The sequence below is a fragment of the Oncorhynchus nerka genome, linkage group LG2 (assembly GCF_034236695.1).
Source record: "Oncorhynchus nerka isolate Pitt River linkage group LG2, Oner_Uvic_2.0, whole genome shotgun sequence".
NCBI lineage: Eukaryota > Metazoa > Chordata > Actinopteri > Salmoniformes > Salmonidae > Oncorhynchus > Oncorhynchus nerka.
In genome coordinates this window covers 52002018-52018272 of record NC_088397.1, presented here as the reverse complement: position 1 = coordinate 52018272, position 16255 = coordinate 52002018, and the positions used below count along the sequence as shown (strand labels likewise).

The window sequence follows — 16255 nt, the reverse complement described above, 5'->3', positions numbered from 1 at the left end:
TCTGATATTGCTTGTCCTTATGTGTATATAGTCTTAATTAATTCCTACTTACATTTGTGTGTATTGGGTATATGTAGTGTAATTTGTTAGATATTACTGCATTGTCGTAGCTAGAAGCATAAGCATTTCGCTACACCCGCAATAACATCTGCCAATAACGTGTATGTGATCAATTCTATTTTTATTAGTGTCCAACATCCCAGGCTGTGCCCCTCCCATCTCTCTTTCTTTGCTGTGAAAGATGCGAGACCTTGTGTTTTCGAAGGAGATTACGGAAAATAGTTTAGTCGTTGCAAAAATACTGAATCGTAGGAGTTGATTGAAGCTTGACACCGGGAAATGGGAAGAGACGGGCAAGGACTCGAGGAATCGATTGTTTTTGAAGCGACACCCCACCACGACTCGTTGCTGGCATTTTCCGCAATTGGCACATTATTAGTTAGATACTGTATCTAGCTCGACAGAATTTGAAATTCCACGCTAAATGCAGACATGACATGGAACACGAATTCTCCAGTTGTTATTTTGACAAACTAATTGTCAAGTTTGACAACTTCCTGCCCCCCCTCCAAAAAAAACTCCCTGCTAACGTTGGCTAATGCTGCTCACACACAGGTGCCTCATTCTGAATTATTTGAACTGAAGTAAAGGTATGTTTTTGTCTTGTTTATAAAAGTGTTGAAGTGGTAACACTGTTGTATTATAGTGGCCACACTGACCAACTTGTATTGTTTGTTGTCCAACACTTTGGAAGCGTAGCTGTTTTCTCCGTAACGTTAGCAGTTAGCTAACTAGCTAATATGTCCACACATCTTTACGTAAGTCGTCATTATTGTGTAACTTTAGCTAGCTAGCCAGCCAGCCAGCCAGCCAACGTCGTTATGGTCTAGCAATCCACTGCCTTTAATAGAAAAGGAGTAAGCAAACTGAAATGTACAGGCTTTAATCTGATTAACAGTTTGGGTGAATTCCATTTGAATTCAGTCAATGCAAGAGCTTAACAATACAGATAGTTAAATTCTTGAACTGGACTCCACATGTTGGTAAACAGCAGAGGGGAAGCGAGAGGCCCAACTCGTCGGAAAATCGGTCTCCCTCCTGTCGCCAACCAAGGAAGTTGTTTTTGCATGGAGGTCAATGAGTGTCGAATTTGGTCAACACAAAATAAATGGCTTATTTGCTACGTGAGGTTTATTTGATCGAATAAAAGTTTTGTAATGTTTAAGTTGTTACGAGTGTGCTGATATAAGCAACTTTGAGGAAAAAAACGTTTTTCGCAGATGGCGAGGCATATTGATGTCATGAGGATAGTAGCATAGTGTCTTCTCTCGCCCTTGAATTACAGGCGGTTGACGCCAACAACCCTCATCGAATATATATATTTTTAAAGTATTACAATGAGATGTATCCACCAATTTTAAGAAATGATATGCGGGAACTAGACAGCCCACCGCGCAGCTGTGTGGACAACGTTTCCCATTGTTAGGGCGGAGAGACGTGTATCTTGTCAGTATATCCATACTCTAAGTTATTGGCATGGCTGTTTTGACCTTTTGCTTCTGGGGCAGTACTATTAAAGTCGTGGTCGCAGAGGGGACGTAAAATATATATTTTTTTGGATGATTTAATGGGACAATATACAAACGTTTTTGAGAAAGATAATTTGAAAAATAAAATGTTATTGAGTAAATGTATTTATTGGTTTCTTTGATGAACATGTAATTAATTGAAGGTTATTTGTTGATGTGTCATTAGATTTGGGGTGGAAAAAATGCTGTCCCCAGAAACTCTGACTGGGAAAAAAAATGGGGTCCCCACTGAACAAGTTTGAATACCATAGCTCTGGGGACATGTATCTGCAGCCAAAAAGGGTTGATGGAAGTAAGGCCCATAGGTTAAGTCATTGGTCAGGAAGAACTAGAGTAAGCGAACTAACCATATGAGACCCTGCACCAATGACTGCATTACCTACACAGAGGGGTAGTTATACCACAAAGCAGGATAAATGAAAGGAGCCCAGCAAGTGAGAATGTTGAACAAAATCCCATTTCAATTTATTCTGCTGGTTCATCTGGGTGTTGGAAATATAATCTTGTTCAGGAGTCTGACTTCCAGAGCTTGCTATCTGAGGATGAGGTAGACCTATACAGCCAAGCCATATAAAAGCCAGAGCATATTGTACATGTATATATTCTTACCTCTCTCTTCCCTCTCCTGTTTGAATGGAGGCATACAACCCAACCGAGCTATGTCGTCGCGTGTGCTGCTTCGGCAGCAGCTGATGCGGGAACAAGCCCAGGAACAAGAGAGACGGGAGGCCCAGCAGCAGAACTCTGTGGCTCAGCTCAGGGCAACTGACTCCACCCCTGCCATCTATGTCACTCTGCCCCCAATGGCTGCTCGCAAGCCACCCGCACAGGTGCCCGTGGAGGTGTTGAAGGTGAGACTCCACTTCAAATAGCTTCTCTCCAGGGAACTACACTTGCATGGCATGCCACATCATGAAATGGTAGCTTACAACCTCCATATTAAATTGGCATGTTACAAGTTGCCTTCTTAGTTGGCTGTTTGACTGACATGTTTTTTAAATGTGTTAGGTGCAGAGCCATCTGGAGAACCCCACCAAGTATCACATCCAGCAGTCTCAGAGGCAGCAGGTGAAGGAGTATCTCTCCACCACCCTCGGCAATAAGGTGGCACCTCAAATCCTCGGTGTATCTCCCTTGCCACTGTCTAGCTCTGCCCCTGAGATGACTCCCACGGCCCTCAGTGCTCCAAACAGCCCAATGGCTTTACTCAATCTGGGATCCAAGAAAGAGGAGGTATGTGGGATGACTGAAGACCGCATTACACTGCAATACACCACTCACATTGGCTTGATGTCTTAAGTGGGATGGTATCATGCTACTGTTTGTATGGATGGACCTACTGCCTTTTGCGGCAGGCATCAGATTTGTAACTAATTTGAACTCTCACAATTTATAGACGTTTTGTTTAGTCTAAGTGGAATAAAGCTATGCGAAGTCCATGGATAAAGCTCACAATTGAACGGCTTCTCATTGTCTCAGACATATTTTCAATGAAAGTTTGGGTTGAAGGCCTAACCTACTGATCACGTAATTACTTTTTTGTTTGTTCTGTAATGCCTCTTGTCATGTTGCCATTGTTGGCTTAGTTGCACAGTTTGCTGTTAAATACTACACTGGCAGCTTAATGATATCTGCACCTCTCTTAGACACATGCCTTTTCTTTTGAAATCATTCTTCATTAGGGCAAGATAAGTACTTACTTTGTGTCATTGTACCTTCCATATATATATACAGTGGGGCAAAAAAGTATTTAGTCAGCCACCAATTGTGCAAGTTCTCCCACTTAAAAAGATGAGCGAGGCCTTTAATTTTCATCATAGGTACACTTCAACTATGACAGACAAAATGAGAAAAAAAAATCCAGAAAATCACATTGTAGGATTTTTAATTAATTTATTTGCAAATTATGGTGGAAAATAAGTATTTGGTCACCTACAAACAAGCAAGATTTCTGGCTCTCACAGACCTTCTTTAAGAGGCTCTTCTGTCCTCCACTCGTTACCTGTATTAATGGAACCTGTTTGAACTTGTTATCAGTATAAAATACACCTGTCCACAACCTCAAACAGTCAAACTCCACTATGGCCAAGACCAAAGAGCTGTCAAAGGACACCAGAAACAAAATTGTAGACCTGCACCCGGCTGGGAAGACTGAATATGTAATAGGTAAGCAGCTTGGTTTGAAGAAATCAACTGTGGGAGCAATTATCAACTTGTCGTGTTTGGAGGACAAAGAATGCTGAGTTGCATCCAAAGAACACCATACCTACTGTGAAGCATGGGGGTGGAAACATCATGCTTTGGGGCTGTTTTTCTGCAAAGGGACCAGGACGACTGATCCGTGTAAAGGAAAGAATGAATGGGGCCATGTATCGTGAGATTTTGAGTGAAAACCTCCTTCCATCAGCAAGGGCATTGAAGATGAAACGTGGCTGGGTCTTTCAGCATGACAATTATCCCAAACACACCGCCCGGGCAACGAAAGAGTGGCTTCGTAAGAAGCGTTTCAAGGTTCTGGAGTGGCCTAGCCAGTCTCCAGATCTCAACCCCATAGAAAATCTTTGGAGGGAGTTGAAAGTCCGTGTTGCCCAGCAACAGCCCCAAAACATCACTGCTCTAGAGGAGATCTGCATGGAGGAATGGGCCAAAATACCAGCAACAGTGTGTGAAAACCTTGTGAAGACTTACAGAAAACGTTTGACCTCTGTCATTGCCAACAAAGGGTATATAACAAAGTATTGAGATAAACTTTTGTTATTGACCAAATACTTATTTTCCACCATCATTTGCAAATAAATTCATTAAAAATCCTACAATGTGATTTTCTGGATTTTTTTCCCCCTCATTTTGTCTGTCATAGTTGAAGTGTACCTATGATGAAAATTACAGGCCTCTCTCATCCTTTTAAGTGGGAGAACTTGCACAATTGGTGGCTGACTAAATGCTTTTTTGCCCCACTGTATGTATATATATATATATATATATATATTTACACATTTCATGTAAGTAATGTAATACAGTTTAATTCAAGCTGTCCTTTAACTTTCCACATAAAAAAATATATATTTTATTGGCTGTTCTATTATGTCTGTGTGTCTTTCCAGATAGATGGCGTAATTGACGACATCATCAGCCTTGAATCAAGTTTCAATGATGACTTCATGACGTTAATTGACTTGGGTCTACAGCTGCCTAGTACAGTATGTGGAAATGTGTATTTGTCAATTGCAATTGGGCTAATATGAAAACACAAGTATGGACAAATGTGTGGATCTGTCAAATTAGTGACAATTATGCAGTGAAATTCAATTAACAACTAGCCTATCATTTTTGGAAATATCTTGCTATATCTGCTTTGTCTTGGTTGAATTTCTCAAACTGGAATTCAGTGGTGCTGTAGGAGTAAACATTTACATTTAAGTCATTTAGCAGACGCTCTTATCCAGAGCGACTTACAAATTGGTGCGTTCACCTTAAGACATCCAGTGGAACAGCCACTTTACAATAGTGCATCTAAATCTTTTAAGGGGGGTGAGAAGGATTACTTTATCCTATCCTAGGTATTCCTGAAAGAGGTGGGGTTTCAGGTGTCTCCGGAAGGTGGTGATTGACTCCGCTGTCCTGGCGTCGTGAGGGAGTTTGTTCCACCATTGGGGGGCCAGAGCAGCGAACAGTTTTGACTGGGCTGCGCAGGAACTGTACTTCCTCAGTGGTAGGGAGGCGAGCAGGCCAGAGGTGGATGAACGCAGTGCCCTTGTTTGGGTGTAGGGCCTGATCAGAGCCTGGAGGTACTGAGGTGCCGTTCCCCTCACAGCTCCGTAGGCAAGCACCATGGTCTTGTAGCGGATGCGAGCTTCAACTGGAAGCCAGTGGAGAGAGCGGAGGAGCGGGGTGACGTGAGAGAACTTGGGAAGGTTGAACACCAGACGGGCTGCGGCGTTCTGGATGAGTTGTAGGGGTTTAATGGCACAGGCAGGAGCCCAGCCAACAGCGAGTTGCAGTAATCCAGACGGGAGATGACAAGTGCCTGGATTAGGACCTGCGCTGCTTCCTGTGTGAGGCAGGGTCGTACTCTGCGGATGTTGTAGAGCATGAACCTACAAGAACGGGCCACCGCCTTGATGTTAGTTGAGAACGACAGGGTGTTGTCCAGGATCACGCCAAGGTTCTTAGCGCTCTGGGAGGAGGACACAATGGAGTTGTCAACCGTGATGGCGAGATCATGGAACGGGCAGTCCTTCCCCGGGAGGAAGAGCAGCTCCGTCTTGCCGAGGTTCAGCTTGAGGTGGTGATCCGTCATCCACACTGATATGTCTGCCAGACATGCAGAGATGCGATTCGCCACCTGGTCATCAGAAGGGGGAAAGGAGAAGATTAATTGTGTGTCGTCTGCATAGCAATGATAGGAGAGACCATGTGAGGTTATGACAGAGCCAAGTGACTTGGTGTATAGCGAGAATAGGAGAGGGCCTAGAACAGAGCCCTGGGGGACGCCAGTGGTGAGAGCGCGTGGTGAGGAGACAGATTCTCGCCACGCCACCTGGTAGGAGCGACCTGTCAGGTAGGACGCAATCCAAGCGTGGGCCGCGCCGGAGATGCCCAACTCGGAGAGGGTGGAGAGGAGGATCTGATGGTTCACAGTATCGAAGGCAGCCGATAGGTCTAGAAGGATGAGAGCAGAGGAGAGAGAGTTAGCTTTAGCAGTGCGGAGGGCCTCCGTGATACAGAGAAGAGCAGTCTCAGTTGAATGACTAGTCTTGAAACCTGACTGATTTGGATCAAGAAGGTCATTCTGAGAGAGATAGCGGGAGAGCTGGCCAAGGACGGCACGTTCAAGAGTTTTGGAGAGAAAAGAAAGAAGGGATACTGGTCTGTAGTTGTTGACATCGGAGGGATCGAGTGTAGGTTTTTTCAGAAGGGGTGCAACTCTCGCTCTCTTGAAGACAAAAGGGACGTAGCCAGCGGTCAGGGATGAGTTGATGAGCGAGGTGAGGTAAGGGAGAAGGTCTCCGGAAATGGTCTGGAGAAGAGAGGAGGGAATAGGGTCAAGCGGGCAGGTTGTTGGGCGGCCGGCCGTCACAAGACGCGAGATTTCATCTGGAGAGAGAGGGGAGAAAGAGGTCAGAGCACAGGGTAGGGCAGTGTGAGCAGAACCAGCGGTGTCATTTGACTTAGCAAACGAGGATCGGATGTCGTCGACCTTCTTTTCAAAATGGTTGACGAAGTCATCTGCAGAGAGGGAGGAGGGGGAGGGGGAGGAGGATTCAGGAGGGAGGAGAAGGTGGCAAAGAGCTTCCTAGGGTTAGAGGCAGATGCTTGGACTTTAGAGTGGTAGAAAGTGGCTTTAGCAGCAGAGACAGAAGAGGAAAATGTAGAGAGGAGGGAGTGAAAGGATGCCAGGTCCGCAGGGAGGCGAGTTTTCCTCCATTTCCGCTCGGCTGCCCGGAGCCCTGTTCTGTGAGCTCGCAATGAGTCGTCGAGCCACGGAGCAGGAGGGGAGGACCGAGCCGGCCTGGAGGATAGGGGACATAGAGAATCAAGGGATGCAGAAAGGGAGGAGAGGAGGGTTGAGGAGGCAGAATCAGGAGATAGGTTGGAGAAGGTTTGAGCAGAGGGAAGAGATGATAGGATGGAAGAGGAGAGAGTAGCGGGGGAGAGAGAGCGAAGATTGGGACGGCGCGATACCATCCGAGTAGGGGCAGTGTGGGAAGTGTTGGATGAGAGCAAGAGGGAAAAGGATACAAGGTAGTGGTCGGAGACTTGGAGGGGAGTTGCAGTGAGGTTAGTGGAAGAACAGCATCTAGTTTTTTAAACATACTCTTCTGGCACTTATCTAAGACTCGTCAGGCCAGTGTTGTCTGGGTGGGGTAGCAACCAGGGGAAACGGGAGAGGAGGAAAATTCATGCAGGGCATGGCAGTATGTGAAGTTGGAATGGTGGACAATTCAGAGGGTGCTCAAAATACGTTTTTAACAGTTGAGTTGTTAGATGGAAAGAGATTGAAGAGATTACTTCCCGCATCAGAACATTGGGATTTGGGTTTTGCTTCAGGAGCATGAAAAGAAAGAACATTGAGGTAAATCAATTGGGTTGTTTGGCAGCACATGGCAGAGTGGCCTTGTTAAAATGTCTTCAGGATTGGTGGGTCCCCTGTAGAACGGTTGCGCTAATGTAGGCTAAAGCAATTAGCATGCGGTTGTAAGTAACAAGAACATTTCCCAGGACATAGACATATCTGATATTGGCAGAAAGCTTAACTTTTTGTTAATTTAACGGCACTGTGCAATTTACAGTAGCTATTACAGTGAAATAATACAATGCTATTGTTTTAGGAGAGTGCACTGTTTTGAACATGAAAAGTTATTAATAAACAAATTAGGCACATTTGGGCAGTCTTGATACAACATTTTAAAGAGAAATGCAATGGTTCCTTGGATCAGTCTAATAGTATGCACATGCACTGCTGCCATCTAGTGGGCAAAATCTAAATTGCACCTGTGCTGGAATAATACATTCTCTTGCATTTCAAGATGATGGTACATCAGATGATGGTATTATCTTTTACCAGATCTAATGTGTATATTCTCCTACATTCCTTTCACATTTCCACAAACTTCAAAGTGTTTCCTTTCAAATGGTACCTAGAATATGCATATCCTTGCTTCATGGCCAGCGCTACAGGCAGTTAGATTTGGCTATGTCATTTTAGGTGGGAAAAAAAGGGGTGGGTGGGGAATAGACATTTAGCAATATTTCTCACATTTATAAGGATTTATAGCCTACCGCAACACATGTCAGATTTGTTTCAAATGCGTTAATGCTTTTGGATAACTTTTCCATAATTGAAGGTTCAACAAGGTATTAGGCTTATAATAAATTGTGATGACTTGCTTGAAATTATATTCCATATAAACCAGCCAACCTGTCGTATGGTAATTTAGTATCCTTGTGTACAATCATTGAAGGTCAAATATAATACAGTACTACAATGTAGCTTATCTTAAAAATGTTCTACTTCTACCAGGTTAGATATACAAATTTGAGTTATTGGAAATATAGGATGTTGGATTCCCATTATCAAATTGTATTTGTCACATACACAGTTTACAGCAGGTATAAAATGTGCAGTGAAATGCTTATGTGCTAACTCCCTCAACAAGGCTGTACATTAGTCAATAACAATAATAACAACGGGTCAAGTCAAAAATGACAAGTAATAAGGAGGGATAGTATGCATAGTAATAATGGACTGTATTACACTGCATTTACAAATATAAAGTGGGTATTGACTTGGATCCACACAGTGGAATAAATAGTATATAGGTAGCCTAGCGGTTAAGAGTGTTGGCCCAGTGACCGAAAGGTCGCTGGTTTGGATTTCCAAGACGACTAAGGGAAAAATCTGTCTGTGCCCTTGAGCAAGGCAGTTACCCAGAGCAACTTACAGGAGCAATTATGGTTAAGAGCATCTGTTAATTGTCTAAAATGTAACAATAGAACGGCAGCGTTGAGTGTGTGCTTGTGGGTGTTTGTGTGGGTAGTCAGTGCAAATAGTTTCTAAGATGCAGGTCTCTGTAGGGAGACCACTAGAGTTAGCTGTTCAGCAGTCTCGGAGCCTGCTCCTGTACTCCCTGTACACGACTGTGTGGCCACGTACGACTCCAACACCATCATAAAGTTTGCAGACGACACAATGGTGGTGGGCCTGATTGCCGACGGCTATGACACAGCCTGTTTTGAAAGTTATGACAGTTAAATGAGTATTCTGATACATGTAGAACAAGAAAACGTATGACAATAGAAAATATATTGAGTTGAATTTTTATGTTTCATTAGTTTCTCCTGGAAGCTTGTCCAGGTTGTCAGTGTTAAACTTTGTTTGCTTTGATGTTAATGCAGTGGTTTCCCTTGCCTCTTACAGCTCCCTGGGAACCTCCTGGATGTATACCATAGTCCTGGAATGGCAGCACCTACCCTCACCGTCAGCAACTCCTGCCCTGCGGATCTGACCAATATTAAAAGGGAATACTCTGGTATGGCCTTGTTCCTTTCCCTGTACTAGGTCCATGATCCTCACTGTCCAGTTCCTCCATATTTTCTATAGCTCTGGAGATAAGAATGTTTTTGGGGGGGATTATAAACTTCTTATGTTATGTCCTATGTAACTTTCCATTTTGTTAAATTGTAAATTGTTAGAATGGATTTTTAGATTGCACAGCAGCACCTCTAAAGTATATGTTATGTTCAATATGCAGATACCAAAGCGCTGGTGAAAGAGAGACAGAAGAAGGACAACCATAACCTCAGTGAGTCATACCTTCTTTTTTTTTTACTCACTTCTGTATTGTTCTTTACCCTCTATGATGCTAGACAGCTCTTGTTCCTCTTGGAGTGGCAGTGAGTTTCATTTCTTAATCTCTTTCCCCATTGTTTCTCTTGACAGTTGAGAGGAGGCGGAGGTTTAACATCAATGACCGCATAACGGAGCTTGGGGCCATAATACCCAAGTCAAGTGACCCGTGAGTTTGTCGTTATTGTTCTCTTATTCAGGACATTTACTTTGGATGACTTGATCAGTGGTGGTATTGATACAAATAAATCTCAAATCAGATTTTACATTTTGTGAATGAAAAGCAATATTAAAAATTAAAATAATTATTGATGCAATGCATATCCAACCCGGAAGCCAGCCGCACCAATGTGTCGGAGGAAACTCTGTACACCTGGCGACCTGGTCTGCCACAGGAGTCGCTAGTGCGCGATGAGACAACGATATCCCTGCCGGCCAAACCCTCCCTAACCCGGACGACGCTGGGCCAATTGTGCGTCGCCCCATGGACCTCCCAGTCGCGGCCCGCGGCGACAGAGCCTGGGCTCGAACCCAGAGTCTCTGGTGGCACAGCTAGCACTGCGATGCAGTGCCTTAGACCAATGTGCCACCCGGGAGGCCACTGAAAAGCAATATTCAATTTGTATCAGATTTGATATTCCTCTCTAACAACCTTCTCTCTTTTTCTCATGGCTGTAGGGAGATGCGCTGGAATAAGGGCACCATTCTGAAGGCCTCGGTGGACTACATCAGGAAGCTGCAGAAGGAGCAGCAGAGAGCCAAGGAGGTAGAGATGCGTCAGAAGAAGCTGGAACATGCTAACCACAGCTTGATGCTGCGCATCCAGGTCAGTTATTGGACATACAGTGCCTTCAGAAAGTATTCACACCTCTTGACTTTTCCACATTTTGTTGTTACAGCCTGAATTTAAAATGGATTACATTTAGATTTTTTTGTCACTGGCCTACACACAATACCCCATAATGTCAAAGTGGAATTATGTTTTTCAAAATTAACTAATTAATTAAAAATGAAAAGCTGAAATGTCTTGAGTCAATAATTATTCAACCCCTTTGTTATGGCAACAAATTTGCTAAACAAATCACAAAATAAGTTGCATGGACTCACTCTGTGCAATAATAGTGTTTGACATGATTTCTGAATTACTACCTCATCTCTGTACCCCACACATACAATTATCTGTAAGGTCCCTCAGTCGAGCAATGTATTTCAAACACAAAGACCAGGGAGGTTTTCCAATGCCTCAAAAAGGGCACCTATTGGTGGATGGGTAAAAATAAAAAAGCAGACATTGATTATCCCTTTTAGCATGGTGAAGTTATTAATTACACTTTGGATGGTGTATCAATACACCCAGTCACTACAAAGATACAGATGTCCTTCCTAACTCAGTTGCTGGAGAGGAAGGAAATCGCTCAGGAGTTTCACCATGAAGCCAATGGTGACTTTAAAACCATTACAGAGTTTAATGGCTGTGATAGAACTGAGGATGGATCAACAACGTTGTTACTCCACAATACTAACCTAATTGACAGAGTGAAAAGAAGAATAAAAATGTACAGAATAAAAATATTCCAAAACAAGCATCCTGTTTGCAATAAGGCTCTAAAATAAATTAACTTTATGTCCTGAATATAAAGCGTTATGTTTGGGGCAAATCCAACACAATAAATCACATAGAACCACTCTTCATATTTTCAAGCATGGTGGTGGCAGCATCGTGTTATGGGTATGCTTGTCATCGGCAAGGAAGTTTGTTAGAATAAGAAGAAATGGAATAAAGCTAAGCACAGGCAAAATCCTAGAGGAAAACCTGGTTCAGTCTGCTTTCCAACAGACACTGGGAGACATTCACCAAATCTACACTGGAGTTGCTTACCAAGACAACATTGAATGGCCTATTTACAGTTTTGACTAAAAGCGGCTTGAAAATCTATGGCATGACTTGAAAATAGCTGTTAAGCAGCAATGATCAACAACCAATTTGACAGAGCTTAAAGAATTTTAAAAAGGATAATTGGCAAATATTGCGCAATCCAGTTGTGCAAAGCTCTTAGACTTACCCAGAAAGACTCACATCTGTAATCACTGCCAAAGGTGATTCTTAAAAAAAAATATTTTAATCACACTTTTTTTCAATCCACACCATACACAAAAATGGATCTCTTCTTGTGAGTCAAGTGGCCTTGGCTTGCCATATAAAGCAGGCAGACAGGCATCAAGCATTCAGTTACTGTTCGATTGATTGATTGATTAGAATGGGCAAAACTAGTGATCTAAGCGACTTTGAGCGTGGTGCGACAAACAAAAAAACATCCAGTCAGCGGCAGTCCTGTGGGAGAAAACAATCTTGATGAGAGAGGTTGGAGAACAATGACAAGAATCGTGCAAGCCAACAGGTGTGCCACAAACAGACAAAATAACGGCGCAGTATAACAGTGGTGTGCAGAACGCATCTTGGAACGCACAACTCGTTGATCGTTGTCACGGATGGGCTATTGCAGCAGACGACCACACCGGATTACACTTCTATCAGCTAAAAACAACAAGCTGCTCCAGTGGGCATGCAATCACCAACACTGGACAATTGAGGAGTGGAAAACATTGCCTGGTCCGACGAATCCCGGTTCCTGTTCCCTCATGCTGATAGTCAGGATTTGGCCTCAACAGTATGAGTCCATGGACCCATCCTGCCTGGGGTCAACTGGACAGGCTTGTGGTGGTGGTGTACTGGTGTGGGGAATGTTTTTCTGGCACACTTCAGGTCCCTTGATACCAATTGAGCAACGATTGAATGTCATGCCCTGAAGAATTCAGGCTGTTCTGGAGGCAAAGGGTCCAACTTGGTACTAGATGGGTGTACCTAATAAACTGGTCACTGAGTTTATATATTTTTATTTTTACACATGTAAAAATGTTTCCACTTTGACAGAGTATTTTGTAGATCGTTGGCAAAATAATTGAATTAAATCCAACTTTGTAACAACAAAATATGGAAAAAGTCAAAAGGGGTGTGAATACTTTCTGAAGTTACTATAGTTCTCATGAATATAAGGAGAAATAAATCTAGAAATGTTATCATACAATATATTTAGAGATTATTATTTTTTGTTCTTATGTGAAGGAGTTGGAGATACAGGCTCAGCTCCATGGCCTCTCCAGTCCGATGTCCCATGGCCTGAGTTCAGACCCCTCCCTCCTTCAGCAGCAGCACCTTCAGCAGGGAGACCATAAACTGGGGCCCAGCGCTGGAGAGGCCTGCTCCCAAACCTTTCTCAGCCTGGGGGCAGCAGCCATGGCACAGCCTGTCCTTACCTCCTCCCCACCTTCCTCTGACTCCCCTGTGGTTGTGACCATAAGCAACCCCCTGGACCTGGGCAGTGTGAGCTTCACCGAGCTGGATGACCCCTCCAATGCTGGGCTGTACCTAGACGTGGGGCTGGGGGACATCATCATGGACGAGGGGTACACACTGTCCCCAGAGAGGGTGGACCCACTGTTTTTCGTGTCACCAGGTGCCTCAAAGACCAGCAGTCGTGGGAGCAGCTTCAGTATGGAGGAGGACTTGTAGCAGGGACATACTGGGGTCAAACTGGTAGAGCGAGACCAGGGAGTTGGGTAATGAGAGGGTTGGGGAAAGGAGGAGGAGCACTGGAAAATAAGAGCTAGAACACTGCATATGGCACTGGACTCTGCTTTAAAACAAACAGCCAACGGTTTCACAAAAAATGACTTTGATCTGAATCATGCATTAGTCCAAAGTAAATGGCTATCCTTTCCTCCCTTACCAAGTTAATATTGGTCCCTGAATTTAGAACCCCCCCCCCCTTTTTTTCCCAGCACACCATCAATGATAAATGCAATCATTTTCAAATGGAACATAGTAAAATTAGGATATGGACATTTGATTTTTTAAAATCTTTTTCTTGCAAGCCTCAACTCAACCAAGATTTCCCTGCACAGACATTAAAGAGGAAATAGAGTGGTGATTTAGTTAAGTACAGTATATTATTGCTTCATTGTAGAGTATATACTTTGTGCACTTTAACTTTTGTGGGAAGGTTCTTGTCTATTTAGTGAAATTGGCATGAACTACATAACGGGTGCTTTATTGAATTTAGGTATTTTTTTTAACGGAGTTGAAAATCAGGATTTCTATAGCTTAAAGTACACAAGTGAATGCATTTTACAGATCTCATGTTTGTCTAACAAAAATGTACCAAAGGGATATTTTATTAAATATATAAGGCACATAGTTTGTGATGTAAAAAAATGATTTGATAACCTCTAAAAACCAAAAATATATATTTACTGTATCTTACATTTCTAAAATATTTGTGAACTTTCAAAACATGTTTGTTGCACCTTTTCCTGTTGTCTATGCATTTTTTAAAAGCTTTTGTCTGTTGAATGGCTATACAGCCGGTATGTAACTGAACTTACAATGAACAAAATAAATATACAAGAAAAGCAAAAGCTGCTGCAGCTAGTCAGACAACGCAGGCCACCTTTCACAGAATGATCATAGATTTAAGTCTTTATACGGGTGCATTATATATATTTTTTTCATAGTCAATGGAAGTATAGCTTTAACATTTGGCACTAATCTCTGAAACACTGCGTGCTGTGTGTGTTGCAGAAACGTACTGGGCTATGCAGTATATTTCTTAGATGATCATATGGTAATTTGTGATGATAATACTAATATGATTATGTTGACTAAGATTTCTATAGCGATTTTTCCAAGGCCTTGTCACATAGACTTGACTTCTAGCTCTAGACATACAGTTACCTTTTTCTGAGTCATCTAATCTGAAAATGTGTAACATTCCACATGTTTTTCCAAGAGACTGAAATCCGTGCATGGTTAGTGTGTATTACTCCTCTAGCCCTCAGTCTCAGTCTTTCTTTCATTTGTATTGACAAGCTTTTCAAAGAAAAGTATGTTCATTAGCAGTATATGTTAGGGGTCTGTTTACACGTCTGGAACTCTGTTTTTCTATGTATTGTCAATTGATGCTTCCCAGATGCTGTTGAAACATTTGTGCCTTTCCTCCATGTCAAGGAAGATGGATGCAGAGTCTACTCTCCTAACAGGCTTTTATTAAAAAAAAAACATAAAAAGAGATGTTTGACACGTGAACTCAAAAAACAATGCAATATGTCTGATTATTTGAATGTTTTTTTAAAAAATGCAGTTTAGTGTTACTTGAACTGCGGCTGTGGTTTGATATGAGATCCTCTATTTTGAATCATTTCGAAAAATATATATTGCTGTTCTGATTTTCACTTATGGTTCTGCGTTTACTGGAACAGAAACCTTTAACAGCTTTAAAGGGAATATATTGTTGGCCACTTTGAATTATATTTGAAAGTGTATTGAATTACTTGCTTTTTCTATACTCAGCAATATTAAGCAATCTTTCACTCTACTGTTTTCTGGTATAACCAAAATAAAAATTTAGAAAACCTTCAAATTTAAATTCCATGCTTTGTCTTGTTGATCATGATATTTCACAATGGACAAAGTAAAGGGTTTTCAGAGTGCAATGTGTCTCAATGGTTGGGCTTAATTGTTCCAAACACCCTTTCCTTGCATACCCACTGCTTTCTCAGATTGGTATTTGATATTTTATTAGGATCCCCATTAGCTATTGCTAAAGCAGCAGCTACTCTTCCTGGGGTCAACACAAAACATTTTATTTTATTTCACCTTTATTTAACCAGGTAGGCTAACTGAGAACAAGTTCTCATTTGCAACTGCGACCTGGCCAAGATAAAGCAAAGCAGTGTGACACAGACAACAACACAGAGTTACACATGGAGTAAACAATAAACAAGCCAATAACACAAACAAGTCAATGACACAGTAGAGAAAAGAAAGTCTATATACTGTGTGTGCAAAAGGCATGAGGAGGTAGGCAATAAATAGGCCATAGGAGCGAATAATTACAATTTCACAGATTAACACTGGAGTGATAAATGAGCAGATTATGATGTGCAAGTAGAGATACTGGTGTGCAAAAGAGCAGAAAAGTAAATAAAATAAAAACAGTATGGGGATGAGGTAGGTAGATTGGATGGGCTATTTACAGATGGACTTTGTACAGCTGCAGTGATCGGTTAGCTGCTCAGATAGTTGATGTTTAAAGTTGGTGAGGGAAATAAAAGTCTCCAACTTCAGTGATTTTTGCAATTCGTTCCAATAACTGGCAGCAGAGAACTGGAAGGAAAGGCGGCCAAATGAGGTGTTGGCTTTGGGGATGATCAGTGAAATATACCTGCTGGAACGTGTGCTACGGGTGGGTGTTATCGT

The 16255-nt window shown here is 42.4% G+C and overlaps 1 protein-coding gene across 2 annotated transcripts; it reads left to right on the top strand.

Annotated features, from left to right (window-relative positions):
* Positions 1–221: 221 nt before the first annotated feature.
* Positions 222–15422, top strand: LOC115137427 (transcription factor E3-like). 2 transcript variants are annotated; one of them, XM_029673757.2, is made up of 9 exons: positions 222–650; positions 2229–2440; positions 2598–2822; positions 4694–4789; positions 9511–9622; positions 9845–9895; positions 10033–10108; positions 10618–10765; positions 13064–15422. In XM_029673757.2, exons 2-9 carry the CDS (start codon positions 2249–2251, stop codon positions 13508–13510), a joined length of 1347 nt encoding a protein of 448 aa, XP_029529617.1. In that variant the 5' UTR covers positions 222–650; positions 2229–2248; the 3' UTR covers positions 13511–15422. The 2 variants fall into 2 exon arrangements, with proteins under 2 accessions (XP_029529617.1, XP_029529609.1); XM_029673749.2 differs by lacking the exon at positions 222–650 and having other exon boundaries at positions 924–2440.
* The last annotated feature ends 833 nt before the right edge of the window (positions 15423–16255 follow it).